We start from the raw sequence: 24,042 nt of genomic DNA, 5'->3' as shown, positions 1-24,042 counted from the left end.
ATGTTACGCCATAATTTTATATATTATATTATATTAATATTATACTTTGTAATAATATTTAATATATAATAGCATATAATATTATATTATATCGCACTATACTATACAATACTATGCAATATTATTTATTATCATTTATCATACCAAAAGCACTTTTTCAATTTAATTACCAAACAAATGTCAAATTCTACGGTACTTTAGGAATATAGTTATGAAACAGTAAATAGCTTTTTGTAAAAGCTCTCATAGCAAAAGTTCTAATTTGCAAAAGTTTTACTATCAACAACAACCTCAAATAAGATCTCAAACTTCTAGACGATAATTTTGTCCAAACATAGCCACATTATGGAGTCAGAGTTGGGATCTTCTGTGGTTTGTATTTTGCACCACAAAAGTCTATCCATGCTTGGATGGCCCTTACTTTGCTTATCTATGGACTGCGACTCTTTTCTTAATCATCATGTTTGGCATCCTAATTCCCTACCACATCACCGATCTAGAAAATGGGTGGCTGTCATTCATCCTTTAACCCTTGTGTTTGGCATCCCAACATGATGCTTTCTATTCCTAGGATGAGTTGTAAAGACTATGTTCCAAGATGGGCAAAACATGATGGCTATTGTTGGGGAAAATATTAGGCACTTCAACCTCAAGGCAAACCTATCCTTTTTATCTCGAACATGAGCCGAGGAACAACCTTGGCCCCAGCTAAGTGAACCAAAGTGAACTACCTCAGCCTCGGCTGAGGAGCTAATCAACCAAGGAGTCATTAACTGAAAAGAACAATTAGCATGTATTGACAAGGACTAACAATCCTTGTAAGCGACAGCTCTGACAGCCTACAGTCGTGGCAACGCCACGGCCTGCGCCCCACCAATGTTGCCACCGCCCATACAGATTGGCACCAATGCCATGGTCGCATTAACAACTATTATTTGATTATCATTGCATGCCACATCAGGCCATGTAACGATAAAATGGACTCTTCTATATAAAGGAGTAGGCCGGAGACGTCAGGTTCGCACACAATATTACTGGTAGAGAGACCCTACTGAAATTCTCTTCTTTCCATGTTGTTGTCTCGTTATTCTAACTAAACATCTAAGGATCTCCTACTATATATCTTTCGACAAGCGAACTTCTTGTAGGCCATCTCTGGAGGGACCCAATATCAACATGTCAACTGGCCTGCTTAGCCCGCCTCTAGCTGACCCTAGGATCATTTGAGCTACACTCCCACCTCGGTCCAGATTCGACGATAACGGATTGGCGCTAAAGGAAGGGCACCAGCTCCCAGCAACATTAACATCCATCGAAGGGAGAGATAACCATCCCGAAGTTGTGAAGAACCTGCGGTGCATCGCGTGCTTTGCAATGCCACACTCCAACCTCCCATGGAAAATAGGAATAACCATATTTTATGGTATATTTAGTTCATGAAATCGAATTCAGAATAATATTTAAATAATAATAATAATAATAATAATAATAATAATAATAATAATAATAATAGTAAGAATTGGAGCATTATTGGAATGAAAATGGCTGCGTTCGATTAAAGGAAACGGGTGAGGTGCGGATAATTAAAGGAAACTGGGCCGTTCCCAAATCCCCTCCTGTCGTGCGAAACCCTCCACCCTATTTCCTCGCTCTTGGGGGTTCACGGGACCGGCGGTCACCGGCGGACGGCGGAGAACGAGCACAGGTACTTGTTCTTCCAAATTTTTCTTCTTTTCCCCACCTCCCCCTCCCCTTTCACATCGCAACCTCCCCCTCCTCCGCCTCCCCTTCCCCTGATCCCTTCCCATGCCTCCATCTCCTCCTCCGCCTGCTTCCTTTCCCTCCTTCGACTCCCTCTATGAGTTCTCTATGGAGATTATGCTGCCTCCCGTTTTTTTTTTCTTGCTTAATTTGCTTCTGTTGCTATCTGGTCAATGAGATTAGCCTTGTCAATGGAAATCACCAACTGATCAATGTTTTGTGGACAGAAGTGGCTGAATCCTTTGCAAGTATTGAATTCAGTGCCCATATTGTGTTCTTAAAAAAACGTTGTTAGGTTGTTGCTAAGAGATTGTTGGTAGACTTGAACGGCTTATTTCTGGTGTTGATTGTTCCAGATCTAAAGAAACTTAAAGGCGAAAGGCTTCAATTGCTTTTCTTTTCTTCAAGCCATCCTTGCACTGGCTAATTTAATTGAATCTTTCATGTCCTTCCAGCTTTCAATTGTGGTATAATTAATTTAATGATAGTTATTTTCTATGAAAGCAATCCGTCCCCTTAAGTTTTTCCTCAATGAAGAGGAGTTCTCTCTCATTTAGCGTTCGAGGTCAATGGAAGAAGCTCTGGAGGTTATATGCCAAGTTGAGGAAGATTTCACATTATGATCTACAAGGAAATTTGCCACTTCAAACTTCCTCAATGATTTACATGTGCTACTTGTTACTCCAAGTGAACCCAAAAATGCAATTACTATAAAGGAAGTGTGGATGGCTTTTTGAGAAATTGGGGTGAGTACTTGAAAAGGATTGAAAACTTATAAGAATGAGTGCACCTTTAGATGTCACTTTGCACCTTTTTCATGGCTTTTGAGGGCACTACCAACAAGAATATCTAATGTGGATTTCTTAAAAGCCATGATAGACTCTAATGTTGCGGTATAAGTTTTCTCATATGCCAAGCCCTCTTGGTGATTTTGTCTGGTGCTTTCACTTCAAATTTTGAATCAAGTTCAATTTTGAAAACCTTGTTTTCCTAAGACAATAAAAAGGAAAAATGTTTGAAATTGAAGGAAGATGGAAGAGAAAGGAGAGAAGAATAACAAGAGCGAGCAAAATGTTTAGCTTTGTTACCAAGCATTAGCTTATTGCAATATCTCCTATGAATGATTCTGTGATGCACAAAAGGACTTAAAAATGCTTAACTTGGAGTTCTAAGTTAATTTAGTTGTTTGATATTCAAAATTTGAGAATAGGACAACAATGAAGAACAACTGGGATTCAAGGTTTGATTGATGAGGGAGGATGGTGGGAGTGAGATTATAAAAGATTTAATAACTTAATTTAAGGGTTTGTAAGTATCTTGTAACCAAATTCAGTAATTGAAGGTCAAAGCTAATAAATAAATGAAATCAAATTTCTTGAAACAAATAATTCTGCTGAATTGAAGAGAAAGTGAGAAGAATTATATTTGCATAAATAAATAAAAGAGTAAGCACACCAATATTACAAATCACCAAAGATACATAAAATCAAAAAATAACAAGGCATATGACATTAAAAAAGTAATATAGTTTTTTTTTATACTAGGGTAGAGGGTTAGCATTGGTGCAATGGTAAGGCTGCTCCATTGTGACTGAGAGGTAGCGGGTTCGAGACACAAAAACAACTTCTACACACACAGGGGTACGGCTGCATACATCTGATTCTTCCTGGACCTTGCAATGGTAGGAGCCTCATGCACTAGGCCATCCTTTTTTTATAGTAGAGTAACAATAATAATAAATAACTAAAGAAAATAAGGATCAAAGAGAGAAGGATTAGAAGGAAAAAGAATATAGTTGAGTAGAAAAGAAGAGAAGGGAGGAGGATCAGTCAGTCCTATAATTCTGTAGAGATCCTGCCCTTTCTTCTGTAAGCCTATCCAATGGCAAAGTTTAAAAGTTGCTAAAAATTGGGACCTCTACCCTATCATATCCACTCAAACTTAGACTATGTATGTCCAAGTATCTAATTTAACTGGGATTTAGAGAAAGGAAAATGTGTCAATTAAACCTTGTCACTGTTAATGGAATTATAGTGTGAAGAGTACTCATAAACATTATTCTTTCTTTATTCTAAAGTTGTCCTTAGCACAATAGACTGACATTATGGACTTACAAACATGATAAGATATGAACCATCTTCACAAATGTGACTGCTTGTTGGATCTGGGCTCAGAACACCCTCCTATCATCCTCTTCGAGCAATGGGAAGCCTCCATTAGATAAAAAAACATATTTGAGATGTCTTTTGAGCTGGTTCTTTCCAATGTTTCTGTTCCTTGATCCATATCAATATTTGATCAATATGACATCAATTCTATTGACCAAATTGAATGAAGATGACATTCTTGATCTACACTCCAATTTGATAATTTTGAAGTTATCGTGCCTGGAGAGGGGGTGCAAATGGTCACTTCAATCGAAGTATGTTTGCTGCAGATCAAAGGAGGGCAAAAAATGTGGAAGAATCAACTCAATGGAGCATTTAGATTGTCTTTCTAAGCAACAGAAGGCTCTGATTCTTTAATCTGGACAGGGAAGGTGTTTAATACCATACCGAGCAAAAGATTGCTAGTAGGAAGCCAATGGAAGTGAGCGAAGAATTGTTCAAATGTTATTGTGTTTTGAGTTTTAGTGTTTTAGTCTTTTGAAAAGGCAATTTTTTAAGAAAAATCATATGATAGTTTATAATTTCAGCGAAAAGTTATCAATTATTTTCTTAATAGCTGCAAATCTTTATGTAGGGGGGGAAGTATCGGGTTGAAACTTGAAGAGGTTGAGAATTATAAATTAAGCAATATACGCTTATGTACTGTTTAAATAAGTAAAAGTCCTATTGAAATTTAGACATTTGAAAATATGTTTTCTGCATTTTAATATATGTATTTAAGCAAAAAAAAATTGATTGATATAAAATCTTGGAAATTAAAAGTTACCACTACTCTTGCTTAGATCCAACGTGCATGCTTGCTCTACTATGCCAATCAAGCAAGTTTTATGCACCATGTGCCATGAGCACTTCCTGATGAAGAATATTTAAAGGAAGTGGGTGGCAATTGGTAAGAAATGCTTCATATGCAACAATCTTTGGATCAATCCTCACCTTTTAATTAATTGACTTTTTATTTAAAGATCTTATCTTTTCCCTATTTCTTTCAATTGTCATGATAAAAATCAAAGCCTTTTTCATGGGAGAACAACAAAAAGCCAGCCAATTTTCTTTTGGCATAGATACTTTGACATAGTGCTAAGACATCATTTAATAAAATGGTAAATATTATCTTGAAAATGGCATGGTCGCCAAGAAGCTTAAAATTCAAAAAGGAAACAATTAGTATATTATCAAACAAAAAGAAATGCATGAAGCTAATGAGGCTCGAAGCGGACCATCTTTTCTTTTTCTTCTTTTTCTTTTTCCTTTTATTTTTTGAAACTTTTCGAGAAAAATGGTTGGAATGCTACAATCTGGGTACAAACTTGGGACCTACCCCAGCAGGATGGGGGTGCCAACCATGGTTTGCTATGCCAACTTGTATCACTCGGTGCTGAATATACCATACTATATTGTACCAATAAAGTACCAGTATAGTATCTAGATTTGATATTGGCACTAGGGCTAAACCAGCATGTATCGGGCAGAACATACCGGTTCTATCCACTTTCATGTTGTACTAACGCATACCATCTGATTTCAAGTGGTACCATGGCTGGGCATGAGAAAAGAATCTTCCGATCTTGTGTCAATATGGGGATGTATTGTACCATAGTGGGTGTGGAATGCTGTACTAGGCATACCATACTATATGCACCAGTAAGTACCAATACCAATACAGTGAATCTTGGTGACAATCCCCTTGTCTGGAAGAGGAACTTTTGGTACTTCTTTTTAAACAACACCATTCCCAGTTAGCATTATTCGGGTGAGACAACCTGCATTCAAAGTTATTTGGTTTGACTAGCCGGAATCATAGTCTTGAATCACAGACTAAATAGACTGGAATGTGAGGAAGAGAAGAAGGATCCACTTCATTGTAAAGTTAGGTGGAATTGATATGATTAGAAGAGCCAACCAATGGAGGGTTCTTTTGGGGGATGCAGGAAAATTTTGTTTGGGTTTTGGTTCTTTATATTATGCAAAATGATATGCTTAGAAGAGGAAAACAATGCAGATTTCTAGGAGGAAAATATTGTTTAGGTTTCAATTATGGGATATTACAAATAAAAAGACGTTGCACAAGCCACCTCATCTGGTTCTAGATGCTTAGGTGGGTATTCTATGTAACTGAATTTTCTTCTATTTTGCTTGATATCTTTTCACCATCCATACATCTATATGTGTGCATGCATGCATTCATAGATCCGTTGTTTCATCCTTTATTGGCTAAGGTTTTTTGGAACTGCCATAACTATCAAAGATGTGCCGGAAAACAGGAAAAAAGTCCAAATCAAGTACCTTGATGTCTTTAGGGAAAAATGGTTGTCTAGAATGTATCCCCTTCAAAACATTAGAGCTTAGAGCTCGGGTGGATTCATACTAGTTTAAGATCTTTCTTGCCTAGGGTTTAGTTTAGATGAAAAGCCAGTGTGAGGAAAATGAATCTTCTGTTTCTAAACTGGACAGCCTCAAAGATGGATTGGCTATCAAGTATCGATGATATGAAAGGATATGATATGGCAAGCATGTCATCTTCTTTGAGCATACTATAGAAAACCACAAAACATGTTTATCCATAGGGCTGGGGCATAAAATGTTGACAATCTGCTACTGCAGCTTTTGTTTATGCATATATATTCATTTTTTTATATCAAAAGATTAAATAAGGTAATTTATTTATGTGAATACACTGATGACAAAATTTTCCAAATTTTTTATGCATGAACACCAAGGGATGCATAGTTATGATCTGTTTAAAAGGTCACTGATTTTACCTGAATCATTCCCCCCTTGTTTTAATTATATCTGTAATACATTCTTATTTGATTCTTTTAAAGGAGAGTGCAATTTCAGTGTATATGATGTTGGATTGCTTTTCCAGTTTATTGTAGAACTATAATGGAAAGGCCCGGCTCAAATGATATATCATCTGCAAAAGCTGTGTTGCTGGGAGCTTTAGCATCTGGTGTTAATGTGTGTAAAATTTCTAAACCCTGATCAGCCATATCTTTTTAAATACTTTCATTCCAAACCATTGTCAGTGGCTTTAGTTCCTTATATATATATATATATATATATATATATATATATATATATATATATATATATATATAAACTGTTAGACTGTGAAGATATCTGATCTTCATTCTCTGTTGATTTCCAGGGTCCCACATGGCTTGCACTCAAAATTATATTTTTGCTGCTCGGAGTCTGTCTTACTGCCTTGCTTTCGCTAGCGTATTCATCAAGCGACTTCATTATTGCTGGCCATGTTCTTTTGCTTGTAATCATAGGTTCAATGCTTTTCATACTGCTGAATGGGTAATTATCACTCCCTTTTATATGTGAACTAGAATCTGGCATGTCCAATGCACATGTTATTTTATTTTTTTTTTAAAAATAAGAAAATACAAATAAATAATCAATATTAAAAAAGGACTGGAATCTTTGATCTTATGGTTAACATCCAATTGGAGAGAGGAGAAACATGTAGACAAAACGTGGGATAGGGTGAGGTGGGGCGAGGAAATGTTGGGGATAGAAAAAGTGGGGTAGGGAAACATGGAAGTAAGATGTCTTATGCATGGGGAGTTGGCATTGCATAGTAGAATAAATAGGCAAATTGGTGTCTAAAACTTGCCTTATATTTTAAATTCTTTTGGGTGATCAACCAAGATGATTTTGAGAATGCTACATATATTCATATTGTATGCTGAGTTTTTCAAAAATGTGGGATGTTTTACCATACCTAATAGTTATGAGAAATAATGCAATATAACAACAATGCTTTTGAGTAGTATCATTTCAATTTGCATTTGTGATGCTTCATTAAGGAGAAAAATTTGACTACGAGATTGTTGATGGTGTTTAAAATGACAAAATAATTAAAATACTTCTTAACATCATAGTTTGGGAAAATAAAAGAAAATTCCTAAGTGAATAAGCAAAACTGGTGCCTAAAACCTGCCTTATATTTTAAGTTATTTTGTGTTATAACATTTGCTGTATTGTGTTATAACCTGCCTAAAACCTTCTTAACATCATTGTTGAGCATTGCTGTATATATTTTCATGGACACTGTTTTTTTTAAAAAAATGGGATATTCTATTATACCTAAAAGTTGTGAGAAATGAACAGCATAGTATACCGGTAGTATCATTTCAGTTTGCGTTTATGATGCTTCGTTCAAGAGAATTTTGACCAGGAATCGTAAGTTATGGTGATGTTTAAAATGATAAAACAATTAAAACACTTTTCTTGACCTCATATTTTGAGAAAATAAGAGGAATCATAAGTGATTAAGCGGACATGTTTAAAACCTGCCCTGTATTTGAAATTCTTTGTCCGTTATCTACCAATATGGTTTTGAGCAATGCTGCATATATTCACATGGACACTGAGTTTTTTAAAACACTTGGGATGTTGGGATATTTTGCTATACCTAGAAGTTGTGATAAACTAAAAGTGCAGTATAGCAACAAACTTTTGAGTAGCATCATTTTAGTTTGCATCTTGATGCTTTGTGGAATAGAAAATTTTGAGTGGGAGAATGATGGTGATGTATAAAATGATAGAACAACTAAAAAGCTTCGTAACCTCATATTTCAAGGACCAAAGAGAATTCCTAACCATAAAGAGAGCGGGAGCTAAGATTAATAACTAGAGGAACTAACTGGTAGGTTGAACTAATTGGTAGGTTATAAGCACACACACAAATACATACACACGTACGTACGCACGTTCATATGGACGTACCTACATATGTACGCACGTTCATTTGGACATACCTACATACCTACCTACCTACCTACCTATCTACCTACCTATTGGTCGAACTTCAAAACTTCAAATCAGAATTGGTCAGTCTTGACTTGGATGATGGGGTCCCATATTCCGATCAGACTTCAAATCAGAATTGGTCAGTCCTGACTTGGGATGATTGGGTTCCACATTGATGATTCGAGTCATTGGATGTAATCAATTACATCTAACCTACTTACACAGAAAATTGTGATTGGAGATCCCTAGCCTATGCATCAAGTGGTCAAAAAAACATATATTGTTTCCTGTTATCTAAATTGTCCAATTTTTGACTACTAGATATATGTCTAAAGGTCTACAAATTACATGATTTTTAGTGCATAAGCAATTTACTCCCTACCTATTGGCCAGACTTCAAATCAGAAGTGGTTAGTCTTGACTTGGATGATAGGGTCCCATTTTGATGATTCGAGTCATTAGATGTGATCAACTCCAACTAAACTACTTACACGCAAAAATTATGTGATTGGACTTCAAATTAGAATTGGTCAGTCTTGACTTGGATGATGGGGCCCCACATTAATGATTCGAGCCATTGGATGTGATCAACGATATATAAACTACTTACACACAAAAAATTATGTGATTGGAGATCTCTAGCCTATGCATCGAGTGGTCAAAAAACATGTATGGCTTCTTGTTATTTAAATTATCTAATTTTTGACCACTAGATGCATGTCTAGAAGTCTCCAAATTATATGATTTTTAGTGTGTAAGCAATTTAGAGGTAGCAGATTACACCCAACTAAGCATCGATGTGGGACCGCCATCGTCTAATCAGGACCTAATGGGATCTGAGTCGAAATCCAGTTGACCGGATTCTAGTGCACCGATATATATGTATATGCATATAAGTGTATTTTTGATAGCAGGACACTAGTAGGAACCCACATGAGAACATTCTCTCTAATTTTATCTGTTTCAGAGAGTTCTATGAAGGTCATAGCATGGAAAAGATATATTGAGTTGAGGTGGCATGTTATTCCTCTTGTGCTTTTACCTGGTTGTTTACCTCTTCCCATTTGGTTTTTTTCAGTAGTCACAACAATGCATTTTATAGTGAAACCATTCACCTGCATAATTATGTTTTGTGAGATCTTTCATTTATATTCCAATAATGCTTAATCTTCCCAGTTGCTGGCCCTTAGACAAAGAGCCATTAGTTTTTGCTCATTTCATTTGTTGAAGCTGAGGCCGCAGTCAGGTTAATGGACTCCCTTTCCAATGGGGAAATTGTTATCTTTAATAAAAATGGTTGCTTACTTAGATATAAATGATAATAGGAAAAAGAATCAGAAGATAAATTAATAATCATTATAATTGGTGCCTTAGCTGAATAGATGCTTAAAAAATTATTTAGGTTTGCATCTATCATGCAGTGGTGGCTAAGGCAAGTGTGGAAGAAATATTAGCTCAGTTCTTTGTATTCTATATTCCAGAATGAAAAATTTACAGCTAAATTGTGATAATTTGTAAGATAATATTACACATTGATGCCTGCAATTTAGGTTAATTATAATGGTCTATCTTTTGTATACCTTCTTATGTTTTGTGTTCTGAAAGCATGTGCATATTAGTTGTTATTTTTAAGTAGTGGTGTTAAGATTTACCATATCATCCTCAATCTACTTCAATTAACCTGATCCAACTCGAGGTTGCAGAATTTTCATGACCATACAGTGCATGAACAAAAAGGTGCTTGAGGCTATGATTGAATATCTTGTCTGTGTCATGCAGAATGATCAGAGAAAACATAGTGTACTGTTCATGACTTCTGTTTTCTGAAGCTTCTAGATTCATACACATGTATCTCTCCCTTAAAATCGGCAAAGTTTTACTTTAAATTGAGTAATTTTGCATTTAATAATTCTAACTCAGCTGTGCAGAATCTTTTGCACTTTAGCAACTATATCGAAGCATCCGATCTCTCTCTCTCTCTCTCTCACTCTCACTCACTCGCTTGCTCGCTCTATTCCTTTTTCTTTTTTTTCTGTGTCCTGACAAATCAGCCAATAATCTGCTTTTGGTGACAACATTCTTGCAGCCTGTATGTACTAAGATCTGCATGTTAGATGCATATGACTTCACTTTCCTGTTACGAAGTGCTATAATTTTTGTTAACTTTGCTAAGTAATTGACATGGAGCTAGTCTGTGTTAGGATGTCTGCAAAGTAATGATAATCTTTGTATCCTTACTTAAATAGATGGACCATCAACTAATCTTTTGCTGAATAAAGGCTTGAAGTACATTGTGGATCGACAGACCTGTAGTTAAATTATGGAATTTACAAGATATAGAATGATTATGGTAACTGGTGTTGGATGCCTCATATTTCAGCTTTTCTGAAAGCAAAGTGTTTGAACTTTCTATTCGTTGGCTGAAGAGATATGTCAATCATTAGCTTTTACTTGAACCTCCTTGTACTCACTGCATCTCGGATTATATAATTACAATTTGCATTCTTCACTCTGTTCAGTAATGCTGTTACGTCCTTTGCCTGTCCATCAGAGGCCAGGTTTTCTGCTTCATATTTATGCAAACCTTCGTCGGCTGGAAGAATCTAAATCATGTAACTGGCATCCACTTGTTTAATTGGAGATTAAAACCTTTTCTTTCCTTTGCCACTGGATCACATGGATAAAACGATGTGCTTTCCAAATCCGAATTCTGAATTGGCTAAACTTATGCAATAAATAAAAACTTTACAATGTTTCCTTAATCCTTACCTTTAACGATCTTTCTTTTTTGGCAGCTTTCTTGCACAGACTGGTCTGGTATCAATTGAACAACAGATGAAGGAGATGGGTATGCTAAATAATGAAGGGAATGAGAAAGACAAAGGAAACTAACAGAGTAGGGCATCGTTATCGGAAAGAAGACATCATTACATTTTTTGACCCTTAGACAGATAGCTACAATTGATGAATACTGTCCAAGAGAGCCCAAGCACAGGTATGGACAGCATGTTTACATTATTGTGAAGCTAAACAAATTCAAAGACCCTTACTTTAATCACCTTTGGCTACCTTCTCCTTCGGCTTGCTCTTTTTGGTCTTCATGAAGCAGAAGCATGAGCAACATGGGCACTGAAACAAGAACTTCATTGCTTTGTTACAACTTGTCAGACGTACCAATTACAGATATATATTCGAATGGAGTAGCCTCCTACCTTCCCCCACCCTGCTTTTTTAAAACTGCATATAGGGATTCCTTTCCTGTCACTTTAATAAAGAGGATGCCGCTCTAGGCAGGCATTGCCATAATTAAAAGTCGTCTATTCTTCTATTCTGCAGTTTTGTGGGTCTTGTTGACCACTTGGAAAAGTATATTCCTTGTTATTATTATTATACTTTTTTTTAAAAAAAAAGGTAAGATTTCTTGATGGCAAGCAAAGAAGGAAGAAATTTGATGCGCCTTTTATGTACCTAAATATTTTAGTGTAGAAGTGGCTATTAGTTTCTCCATACTGAAGGTATTAGACCACTTCTTTTTTTCTCCTCTAATGCAGAACTAAATGCAGCTTTATCGTTGAACATGGCATGTTTGAAAAGGTTATATCTTTCATGTGAAAGAATGATTGATCTTTTTACCATGTTCATCTGGCTGCATAGATACCTAAACCACTATTGCACAATCGAGTTGTGGATTCTTGTAAAGGAAGAAGAATTTCGTGTAAAGAAAGATGAATCCTTCTTTAGTGCGAACGATACAACCTCCGTCCTATTTAAAAAAAGTAACTACTGTATGCAATGCAAGACAAAACTGATTAGAATTTCATTTCAAGGGTGACATTAACCTCAATGGTTCTCCAGAGATCAAATGATAGGTTTTTAAGTAATTGAAGTCACTGATTTCCCATGGATGCTAACCAAGTTGAGAAATAGGTTCCTTTGGGACTATGGTTACCACCATAACCGTGGTTAAGACACCGAGATTGACCTTTTTTTCTAATGATATGGACTGGTGTTGATGTGATAAATATTTTATTCAAACTTTTGTTTCTTCCTACTGTTGGCATGGTTGGATTACAATAAGGGGAGGCTAGAGTGGGAAAAAAAGGAGTAGAAGATGAAACGGGACTGGTGGGGTGTGTCAAGATGCGCCTTCTTGTGCTGGGAGCGACCATGTGACACGATCCACTGATGTCTCACATAAACCTCGCAAAGGACACGACAGCCAACAATTGTTGGCCATCCTAAACACCGATAAAGGTGAGCAATCCACGCATATGGGTGGCTTCTAATGTGTACCCCTTTTGTGGTGGCCTAGATTCCTCCATCCCCTACTTCTAGGGCTACAAGTTGGTGTGTATGATTGCATTTCTATAGATGGAGTTCAATGCATTGGGTTCGGATTCTTTATGCACATTTTGCATTGTAGAGTTGGGCAACTTTTGTTGGCTGCTATATCAGCTAATTATAGAAATGAATGGCTATCAAATAGGATGCGGCAGATCATGTTGTGTTATGTGGCACGTGCGATGCATGGCTTTTTGATGTTTGAGAGCCATCCGTCTTTATGATCAAATAATGTAGCAGCTTTCACAGCTTTTGGATGTTTGGGAGCCATCTGTCTTTATGTAGCAGCTTAGGATCTCAATTTCAATTTATTTACCCATGACTAGGGTGTGGGATACACAAAAATAGTCAGTGCAGGTTGGTAGAAAATTGTCCTTCTACCACCAGAATGCACTTGTGATACAAATCCCTTGTCAAAGGGAACCTTTTTTATCCTAAAGTGCACTGTAGTGCCCACCCACTTTTTCCCGGATGCTACAATCAACATACCGCGCTATCTTTCTACTAAGTAGACTTTTTAATTATAGGCCAACTCCAGCAAAACCGAAAAAAAATCTAGGCTTATCAATTTATGCTCTTGTAGCCCCCATCTATGATTCAAAAGAATATTTTATCAATTAAATAAAGCTCCTGTTTTCACTTTTAACATTTTGTTCTTCCATCTTATGTTTCAACTGCTAAAAAATTGAGAATGTCAATGAAATCTAAAAGCAAGCTTTTAGAAATCAGTATGCACTTTTTTTTAAACATCTTTGATGCATACATTGATATGTTCTCTTTTTTCTGCCTACCTTTCATTAGAGGAAGGCAAGGATGCTTTGAACTTTGTCCCTGGCATGCATGTCATATATATTAAATGTTTATATTTTAAAAGTTAGTAGTTGTACATATAGCCCTTGGCTCCGTACTTTCTGATTCCCATGCAGTCGAGCAAGTAAGTACCATTTTGAATATGTACACACACACACACACCAACGGTATAGTTATTAGCACATAAACTTACATGACGTGTTCCATTTTGATTCTTTGAATTTAAGTGAGCACTTGATAGTTTAAAGTCGCAAACTTCTAGGCCCTATGTAGACAAATCCTATAGGATCTGTAACCTAATAGGATGCCTGGGGAAGAAAGGCAGAGAGCATGAGCATGGGAGAAATAGAAGAAAGAAGTGGGGTTGTCGTGCTTGCTCAATCCTCGTGAGGAAGAAAACTTTTCGAGCTCATTTTTTTAATCCATAGATCATTTTTTTTCATTCCTAGGGCATCAGGCAGGCATGATCCTGCAGTCTCTCCTCCTTGCTCTTCTTCTCTATTTTAGGGCTTTTCCAGGCATGCCCTAAAAGTCTCCAAAACCTGATCCAGTTTTAGAATTGGTTTGAGTTGTAAGTTATATTGATTCTTTAGGGTCATCTAAAAATCATCACCAGCCTCTCCTTTCCTATCCAACTACATCCCTTCTCTCCACCCCATTGTTGTAACCAACAGTCAAAACATCTACGGAATATTTAGATGCTTGAATAAATACACTAATTAACCCTAACATTTACATGTCCCATAATTGAATGATTATTTAGATGAATATTTTCCCTATGCATTAGAGGCATTTTCATCATATAAAATAAAATTTATTTTCAAAAGAAATAAGATATATTTTCCTCCACAAGAGGGTGAGGGAGGGTTCAGAGGAAAAAAAAATATATTTAACGATCCGGTCTTCCCAGCCTAAAGTCCCTGCTTGTGGGCCTGTTAGTCTGCATTAGATCTTTGTTTTTTATCCTACAAGATTAGGCTGGAAAAATGTTTGGTTGATATGGACCATGCCCAAATAGACTGTTCAATCCACAGATTCAACCCAATCCTTGTGGGTTACCCAAATAAGTTCTCAATCAGAAAAACACAGCTTATCCCACAATGGCAGTTTCAGTTGGTTGGGCCAACTGACTCAATCTGCCTTCAGCTTTCCAGAGCACCGAGTAGTCTAAACAATAATAATCAATGCTAGCACTAGCAATCAGCAGCAAAAACATACGCTGTCTCCAAAGGATGACATCCTCTAATTGTAGTTTGGTGGGAATGGAAATAAGAAATGAGCACCATGATGGCAACTCGGGATTGCTTGTGCTGCTCCACATGATCAGAGATCTATATTCTTACTCTTGTTTGCTGATTGATTCTCTCATTTAGACAAAGGAACAATGGAGTAAACTGCAATATCAAGATTAAAAGAACAGAGTAAGCAATTTAGGTGGTTTGAAAAGATAATCACCACAATGGGCTGAAGATCATCCACTAGTACAGTAGCATTTTCTAGCTCGATTAATAAGTAATAATGAGACAAGCCTTCCCCAAATGATGACAAAAAAGAAAGATATTTAAAATTTAATTACAATTGATAATTGAGAAGAAAGAATAATCTAAATGGGAAGGCCAAAAAAATTTTGACACCAACATAGCCAGTACATCACTTTCATGTCAAAGTTGATACATGTTTGAAACACCCTATCAACTTATACAGCAAAAAAGCTATATGCTTAGTGCTTCCAACATCTACTCCCCAACTGGACTCCAGAAATCATTTGAAGAGTCGGCATGGAGTTGAAAGATGTCCTGAATAATGCACTGAAATTCTGAGACAGCTCCCAATTTGTTGCACCTGGAGGAAAGCCAGTCCGACACACCAATGTCATTGACCTGAATGTGGTAGAAAATTGGTAAGAAAATACAGCAGGCACCAAATGGAAGGTATAGAAGCAGAGTTTTAAAAAGGAGGTGAATTTGCATTTAGCACTAGGAAATGTTAATTTGTTATTTAGAGCTTGAATTGCACAGAGTGGAATAAGTTCTACACAAGCAGATCACTTTTCTGCAAAAGAAAAACAATGCATGATGTCTAAGAATGATGAGTTATCTGAAGCAAAAAAGATTTATTAGTTTTTGTTATGTGAATCGATAACAACAGAAAAACGATACAATAAGTACCCATCCAAACACAATGCAATTAAAAAAGATAGGAAAAGAGACAATTCATCTACCTGAAAGAAGTTGCAATTGCTAGTGAAATAGACATGGTGAGAAATTTTAAAACAAAATGCATCAATGATATGATTGGAGAGAAAGACCATAGACACATTGTAGAATTGTGAGCACTTCCAAAATTGTTTCCTTAAGACATCTACAGAGTGGAATTAATTCCACCCGTCTGGGTGACAAATCTAGAGGCTATAATGATTCCCACAACAGAAACTAGGATTTGCAGAGAATTGACAACAACTCAACAAGGTTTTAGGTGATATAAGTGAGAATGGCAAATTAGATATATGTGAAACTTCCCAGTAAAACTTCAAGCTTACACGAAATAGTAGTTGAACAGATGATACCAAACATATGAAGGACCTATTTGGATGCCCCAACAAGATATCCACTAGATACATCATACCAGGTGAAGGCAGGGAAGAGGTTAGCTGGAGTGATAGCCATGGGAGAGTTTTTCCTGTTACAGAAACTGTCATCTGGTCTTCTAGTGATAAGATAAATCAATGTTTTATCGGATCCTCTTATCTCCGAAAACCAAGGACTAATCTTCTCCACTTCCACGTATTTTCTTCTCAGCATCCACTCGCACTTGTTTCCATCAGAATTTTCACTGGAGTGCATGGTTATCCATGTACAACCAAAGCAGATACCCAAATAGAGTCTGTCTATTGCATGAATCAACTTAAGCTCATGATGAAAGGATAGAAAATTTAACCCAGCTGTCATTCAAAAAAATTGTTGAACAGATTTCAAGTGAAGATGAAGTTCCTAAGCAATGATTTATTGATCCTGGGAAAGAAAAAATGGAGTACCAGAAAAAATATTTAGCACCCAACAAAAAAAAGTAGTATTTTGATTATATATCCCAATAATGATAAAGACATGTATAGAGTGCAGTGACAGATAAGTACTAGTTATGATATGACTATGACGGTCTTAACAGCACTTACAAATATGTTATCATCTTATATTGGACTTCTTATGGATACATTATCTTTTAATGTTCAGGAGGGGTCCCTAGCTGCATGTTATAACATATGACAGAGCTGATGAGAATAAGAAAAGCCACCCATCACAGAATATGGTTCAAGAGGACAGCAGCGTATATGTATTTTCAACTCGACTCAAATGCACGGATTGCAACTGTAGTTGGACATATGCATGGACCTGATGAAATTGGAATTGGAGATAATTAAATTCGGCGCAGTGCACAGAGCTCCCATCACTAGGGGGTCTAGAGAGGGTCAAATATACATACCCTTAGCCCCATATGCAGAAAGACTGTTTCTATGTTTCATAACCCGGGACACCCAAAGGATTGTTTTCTTATCATCACATCGTTGCAAAATACTATAGAAATTCAAAGAGAATTTATTGGACAAAAGGGGAATGGTAACATAAAATGACCATGGAAAAGACAGATATTCAGAGTAATTGTGCAGCAAACTGGAAAGGTTGAGGTTAAAAAATTAATAAATTGGAAGGAGGATTGAGTGTGGCATCAATCAGGGGCTGTGCTTTTGTCATCACTTTGTATTTTGGGGAAGGGAGCATTAGTATAGTACAATTTAATTAATGCTAACAATAATTTTTTTCTTTATAGACATACACGTTCTCTTTTTTACTTTTCTTCTTGTATAACTTTTTCGATGTTTTTTAAATAATTTCAAACAGGTGGTGCTACCCCTTAGACTTATTAATCTAAAATTAATTGGAATGATGCTATCAAGTTTTAATACTAGTCATCCAACTTGAACCTAGATCAGGCTAAACCCCTATTCAATCAGATCCACATATACCTACCTCTCTATTGATAATAATTTGCGAAGAAATAATTGTCATATGACTACTAACCCCTAAATAGAAGCATATCCTAGGAAGATCTTTTTAAGAAGTAGAAGCACCATCAAAATCAGATCTGGCTGCACTTTGGGGTTTATATGTCAAAATTATGATTTTCACCTTCTTAATTTAAAATTTTTAGTTGGTTAACACAACAGGTTGAAAAGTCAAATAAAACATGAACTTGGAGGATTCTACTCATAGTAACAATTTTATTCCATGATTTTAGAGCTTCATGAAAAATTAATTGCACAACAAAACACCATGATGTAGGACAACCAATAACTGATGTCACACAAATATGATAAATCCCATATTTTATAATCATATTTTGCCATTTCTGAAAACATGTAAAACCATGAAATATCAGAGATTCTATTCACTCCAAAAGCACCATAAGGAACTTGCTCCTAACCTGACCAAACCAAATCTTAGATTACTAGAAACAAGGCTCTTCCACATCATCATCCCTAACTGTTAACTTCAAAATTACTATTATAAAATAAAGAAGCTTTCTACATAGTATGAAGACACCACAAAGGAACAGCAGAAGGCAAGGCAATAGATAAAACATATGATATGAAAATAAATCAAATGAACACTGCTGAAAGAATTGATCTAGATATCAACCCATCAAAATAGGGATAATGGACTGGCTAAAGATCCTAAAATAAAATCCACCTTTAAGAGAAATATTTTTGCTCCAAAAAGATAATGACCAGCGACCTAAAAAGAAACTAAGAACAAGAAATACTAAGAAAACATTTGAAGAAAAAATTAATTAACATAGCCACTTGTTAGTCTACTAGGTTCTTAGCTTGTCACTAGAAGTAGGCAACATAAGGTATCAAAAGAAACACTACTTTGGACTTAAATTTTCTTCTCAAGCTCAATTCTCTTTAAGCGGTGAAAAAGATTAATAAGAAAGTTGGCAATCATTACTCTGAGTATAAGGCATGGACAGAAATATCAAACACTAGGTAGCTTGAAAAAACTGATTATATTCTAAAAAGGTTGTGATTATTATCCGGCATAGGTTTCAGGAAACATAATATTTATGTTTCAATTATTAAAAAAAATACAGTAAACTTAACATTGGAGCAAGGCAGGAGAAAACTTAAACCTGCAAGCTTGAATTGACCATGATAACCTTCTCTCTATTAATTTTTATAAATGTCACACATCATCTGGGCCCCGGGCTTCTACTTTAGCAGCCAAAGAATTAAACATGTAAAAATCCCATTCTCAAAAAACTATGGAAGGAATTAAGTTAATGCTTCTGTTAGCACTATTAAGAATGCTCACTGGCAAAAAACCTGATCTCCTTAAAAATAGGATCTTAATTGTAAGGTGTAAACTTCTTTTCCTGAAAGTTTCTGTGTAGCACCCCCCTGATTATATTTATTTCCTGGCAGCAGTACATGGGAGTTGCAGTCTTAATATCTTCCCATCATATACAATCACCAATAATCACCACAGGAACAGAAGCCATTCTTGAAATGATGAAAACGATGGGAATCTCTGACAATAATCTCCCGATCCACAAGCTTGGCAATCAACTTGATTGCTTGGTGGCAGTCCCCACACACCCTGAGGTTCTTAATGACCTGGATTGTTGTTCCTGGAGCTGTGTTAATGATTGCAAAAGCCACAGCAAGCTTCTCACTATGAACACGTAATACTGATTCTTTCTCTTCTTGTTCTACATCATGGAGAACAGATCCTGTATCTGGGACATAGCCAGCTTCCTGCATCCTAACAGTTAGCTTTTCCAAATAATTATAGATCTCCCTATGCTGGGGATGTTTCTTGTCCCCAACTAAGAATACATGAGTCCTACCCTTGAGCTCTACTAAACTGTACCCTGGTGGCTTTACCAGTCCTCTGTTCTTCATTAAAACCCTCATCTTCTCCACATTGTCCCACCTTCCAGCATCTGCATATATATTTGAAAGCAACACATAGTATCCACAGTTCTTTGGATCCAGTTCGAACAATTTCTTTGCAGAAATCTCTCCTAGCTCAACATTTTTATGAATCCTACATGCGCTGAGAAGAGCTCCCCAGACCACAAAATCAGGTTTGATTGTCATTTCCTTAATCAAACCATAGGCCTCATCGAGACAACCAGCACGACCAAGGAGATCCACGATACATCCATAATGCTCCATCCCTGGGTCAATACCAAATTCTTTCTTCATGGCATGAAACCAATGACGGCCTTCATCCACAAGCCCCGCATGGCTGCAGGCTGCTAGGACAGATACAAAGGTGATATGATTTGGCTTCACTCCAGATCTCCTCATCTCAGAGAAAACCTCAAGAGCTTCTCGGCCATGGCCATGCATGCCATAACCTGCAACCATGGCAGACCATGAGAGGATATTCCTTTTCTTCATACGGTTAAAGGCTTTCCTTGCCATCTCTACTCTCCCACACTTGCAATACATGTCAACTACTGATGTTCCAACATACACATCTTCCTCCAAACCAATCCTTACCACCTGAGAAAAGCTCCAGTTGTAGAAAAATTAGATTTCCCAAGCAGTACATTTACAATGTCAGGAAATCTATAAGAAGTACAACAATACTGCATCACAAAATATTGAAAACATTCAATGTAAGTGTTTAGATCTGCCTAAAGAGTAGTGGATACTTTATAGTATAAGCATAAGACAGATATGACCCAGCAACTACATGAGATGGTTAGACCATGTAAGTACTATACCCTGGAGTGGTTATTAAATTCAAGCCAGAAGCCAGGGTAAAAAAGAGGGAAACACCAGAGAAAAGTTGGATAAACTTAATAAGAAGGAGTACATAATCTACTTATCATTTTAAAGGACTTGGCTTTGGACAATGACCAATGTCAGATTAGAATCCATAAAGCCAACCTCCAAAATAGAATGATAGACATGTTGTTAAGATTTCAAATTGATATAGGATTATGCCTTGTACTTAATTATGTTTACTAAATCTATCTCAACATTTCAACATTATATATTGTGAAAGGACCATCTCTAAAACCATGATAAATAATTAGAAGGTGCAATCAGAGCTATTTAAGACAAATGATGATGCATCAACCAGCTAAGATACTTTTTGACAAAAATTTAAACAATGCCAGGAAATACAAAGGCAAATCACATTATATGTTGGGCTTGTTGAAAGGTACACTTATCTCCAGGAAGGGTAACTTTTGAACCCAGAGATTAAGAGTCTCTTACAACAAGGGCTGCAAATATATCAGGTTAGAGCAAGATTCTTCATAACTCAGCAGTGCCACATATTATTTTAGGCTTTGTGTTTGGAATTTCAGCCAAGGGATAACTCACTTTTTTTCACTAAATTAGTCATCTTATCCAAACTGAAAACAGTGTGAAGCTTGCCTACCTCCAAACACATCATGTAGATTCATTCACGTTGACTCCAATGAGTCCAGCTTCAATACCATCCATCTGACTCATTCACTAATACAATTCTGCTTCTACTGACAGAGCAAATTTTGTTCCTCTAATGAATTTGCACTTCCTTGCCATATCATGCTTTTCTTATTCATTCATTCAAGCTTTTTAACTTCTCACTTATATCCCCATGTTTTGCTCACAAAGATGGATAATGTCATAGCTTTTACGTAATCATGAATCAAACATGCAGCCCTTGTGATACCAAAAACTTATCAAACTAAAAGAGAAAACCAGAACATTCCAACTTTCATACTAACAGAACACAATTCATTCAGTAACATAAATAAGCTCTATATGCAAAGCATGAACAAATTTTCTTTCTTTTCAGAATTGCTCTATATAATCCTTGACATGTATTCTCTCTCTAAAATTTTCCTCTTCCCAGTTATCTCTTCATGTTTGTTTATAAATATTAATATTTTATAGAAAAGTTTCTTGTGAAGTGAACGAACATCACAGTCACATCAAAATCTATTGAAACTAAAGAACCAGATCTGTTCAATTGGCAAAAGATGAACCCAAATTCAGAAGAAGCAAACCTATAAACCAGATAAAAAGTTTGGACTAAAAGTCATCAGCATTACCTGATTGTGAATGCACTTCCCAATCTGCAGTGCCCCAGCATGCGCACAAGCAAATAACACTGCTGAGAGCGTAACTGCATTATACCTAACAACCCCACCACTCAACATCTTACAGTACAACTCCAGTGCTTCTGCTGACAGCCCATCCTGAGCATACAAAGCAATCATAGAATTCCATGACACCACGTCCCTCTCAGCCATTCCATCAAACATCTTCCGGCCCATCCCCAAATCACCACCTTTTGCATAGGCGTCCACCAAAGTATTCCCCACCCCGACATCCATCTCGAGCCCGACCTTCACTGCAAGCCCATGAACCCCTCCCGTGGCCTTCCTATCCAAAACACGGGAGCAGGCTGAGAGCGCCGCCACCGCCGCCACAGTGTCCAAGCTTAAAGCTCCCTCCTTTGCCAAGAATTCTTTGAATAGAGAAAATGCCTCGCGGGCGGCGCCGTTCCAGACGGAGCCGGCGATCATGGCAGTCCAGAGGACGGCGTTACGGTGGGGGGTCTCGTCGAAGGCGCGGCGGGCGTCGACAGGCTCGCGGCACTTGGAGTACATGTCGACGAGCGCGGAAGCGACGAAGAGGTCAGGGTGGAGGCCCAGGCGGAAGGCGAGGAGGTGGAGCTGGCGGCCGGAGCGGAGGGAGGATAGGGCAGCAGCAGCCTTGAGAGCGCAGGGGAAGGAGGAGCAGTCGGGGCGGAGGCGGAGGCGGCGCATGGAGGCGAAGGCGGCGAGGGCTTCGGCGGAGTCGCCGGAACGGGCGAGGTCGGCGATGGCGGCGTTCCATGAGGCGACGGAGGAGGACTCGACGACGCGGGCGAAGTGGGCGGCAAGGCTGGTCGAGGAGGTGGAGAAAGTTTTGGAGAGAGAGAGAGTACGAATGAGATTGGCGGGTGGAAACCTCATTCCATTTGATTTGGTTTTCAGAGGGCGCCTCACTCTCCTTTTAGCCGATCCAGCTTTCTTAGACGCGGACCCGGCAACCCATAAGGACCTCGGCGCGCAGGAAAAAAAAAAAAGAAAAAAAAAAGAAGAAAAAAGAGAAGATGAAGGAGGAGGAAAGAAGTGGAGTTAGATGGCGTGCTTCTTATAGATATAATGTAGGCTTTGCGTTAACATAATTTTGCCAAAATAAATACTTATTTTCATTTTAATATACAAAAATATTTTTATTTTCTTATTAGTGACTTAAAATAGATTTTATTGGAACATTGCATCATTGCTCTCGTATAAGAGCATGCTTATATGTGCATGATTTGGAGTACGTGTCCATTTGTTTCCTGTTTTTCTTAAGTAACATGTGTGCATTTGTTACGATATTCACGCGTTCATGTTTATAATTTGCGTATCCATTTGATGGTATGATAAGAGGGTCTACAATAAAGATCGAAAAAGAATACCTCGGCTTCGGCCTCTCGTCCCCGAGAGATCTTTAACTGCCTTTGGGAAGGCAGTGTTGAGTCGACCCCGTTTCTACTGTCCAAGAGATGGTGCAGAGATATCCCCACCCATTTAGACTTTAGAGTCATCTCCATTGGCAACAGAGGTCCAACTTTGAAAAAGAAAGATAGCTTGTCTTGCCGTTTCTCTCGCCGATCTAGCTTCAAACCTAAAAAGTCTGTCGTTTCTTTCGTTCCATATGTTCCAACAGCCGATTGCGATTAGGCTCTCGATTGCCGGGGTCAGCTTCTTGCCCAAATTTTTCCGCCTCCATGCATTCCACAAGTCTTGATACTGTAATGGAGGGGGTCAAACCTTGAGATTCTGAAGGAGGAGACCCCAAAGCTTTGAGCATAATGCTCCCAAGCATTCGATGATTGGTCGTTGCGCTATGATTACTGCATAACGGGCAGGGGTTGGTCACCCTTAATTCTTTCTTTGCCAAGTCTCACCAGTAAGGATTTTATTATGATAGCAAGTCCAGTTAAAAATTTTGATCTCCGGGATCGGAAGCTTCCAGATTATTCTGCCGAAATATGAAATTACACTTCCGCATCAAAAATAAATAAATAACACTGCCTTACTGAAGAAAAAATAACCACCTAGCCACCTGAAGATAAATTTCGGTGTCAATTTTTTC

The 24,042-nt window shown here is 37.4% G+C and overlaps 2 protein-coding genes across 8 annotated transcripts; one reads left to right on the top strand and one right to left on the bottom strand.

Moving 5' to 3' along the window:
* The first annotated feature begins 1,557 nt into the window (after positions 1-1,557).
* LOC103724265 (uncharacterized) lies at positions 1,558-12,129 on the top strand. Of its 5 annotated transcripts, none has more exons than XR_606797.6 (5): positions 1,558-1,705; positions 6,796-6,887; positions 7,078-7,235; positions 11,489-11,688; positions 11,803-12,129. XR_606797.6 is itself a non-coding variant. In XM_088708490.2 (5 exons), the coding sequence occupies exons 3-5, from the start codon at positions 6,813-6,815 to the stop codon at positions 11,583-11,585; spliced, it is 330 nt and encodes a 109-aa protein (XP_088564616.2). In that variant the 5' UTR covers positions 1,567-1,705; positions 2,266-2,507; positions 6,796-6,812; the 3' UTR covers positions 11,586-11,729. The 5 variants fall into 5 exon arrangements, 4 of the variants coding, with proteins under 4 accessions (XP_008813695.3, XP_088564616.2, XP_089782630.1 ...); XM_088708490.2 differs by lacking the exon at positions 11,803-12,129 and adding an exon at positions 2,266-2,507 and having other exon boundaries at positions 1,567-1,705; positions 11,489-11,729; XM_089926504.1 differs by lacking the exon at positions 11,803-12,129 and adding an exon at positions 4,199-4,350 and having other exon boundaries at positions 1,587-1,705; positions 11,489-11,729.
* A 3,137-nt stretch (positions 12,130-15,266) lies between these two features.
* Positions 15,267-23,015, bottom strand: LOC103724262 (Tetratricopeptide repeat (TPR)-like superfamily protein). 3 transcript variants are annotated; one of them, XR_003383117.4, is made up of 3 exons: positions 21,960-23,015; positions 19,032-20,412; positions 15,267-15,724 (listed from the first exon to the last, which is right to left on the bottom strand). XR_003383117.4 is itself a non-coding variant. In XM_026800428.4 (2 exons), exons 1-2 carry the CDS (start codon positions 22,866-22,868, stop codon positions 19,369-19,371), a joined length of 1,953 nt encoding a protein of 650 aa, XP_026656229.3. In that variant the 5' UTR covers positions 22,869-23,015; the 3' UTR covers positions 15,267-19,368. The 3 variants fall into 3 exon arrangements, 1 of the variants encoding a protein (XP_026656229.3); XR_003383118.4 differs by having other exon boundaries at positions 19,225-20,412; positions 21,960-23,014; XM_026800428.4 differs by having other exon boundaries at positions 15,267-20,412.
* Positions 23,016-24,042: the final 1,027 nt, after the last annotated feature.

The sequence above is a fragment of the Phoenix dactylifera genome, chromosome 12, assembly GCF_051530095.1.
Source record: "Phoenix dactylifera cultivar Ajwa chromosome 12, Ajwa_hap1_PhDact_Kaust_v1.1, whole genome shotgun sequence".
Classification (NCBI taxonomy): domain Eukaryota; kingdom Viridiplantae; phylum Streptophyta; class Magnoliopsida; order Arecales; family Arecaceae; genus Phoenix; species Phoenix dactylifera.
The sequence above is the reverse complement of the archived record's forward strand: the minus strand, read 5'-3'. Positions and strand labels throughout refer to the sequence as shown.

Excerpts from the sequence above, each read along its gene's own strand:
- LOC103724265 (XM_008815473.6), top strand. The coding sequence starts at position 6,813 with ATGGAAAGGCCCGGCTCAAATGATATATCATCTGCAAAAGCTGTGTTG. Across the intron at positions 6,888-7,077 it reads CTTTAGCATCTGGTGTTAAT|GGTCCCACATGGCTTGCACT; the intron begins GTGTGTAAAATT and ends GTTGATTTCCAG. Across the intron at positions 7,236-11,488 it reads CTTTTCATACTGCTGAATGG|CTTTCTTGCACAGACTGGTC; the intron begins GTAATTATCACT and ends CTTTTTTGGCAG.
- LOC103724262 (XM_026800428.4), bottom strand. The coding sequence starts at position 22,868 with ATGAGGTTTCCACCCGCCAATCTCATTCGTACTCTCTCTCTCTCCAAA. Across the intron at positions 20,413-21,959 it reads GGAAGTGCATTCACAATCAG|GTGGTAAGGATTGGTTTGGA; the intron begins GTAATGCTGATG and ends AGCTTTTCTCAG.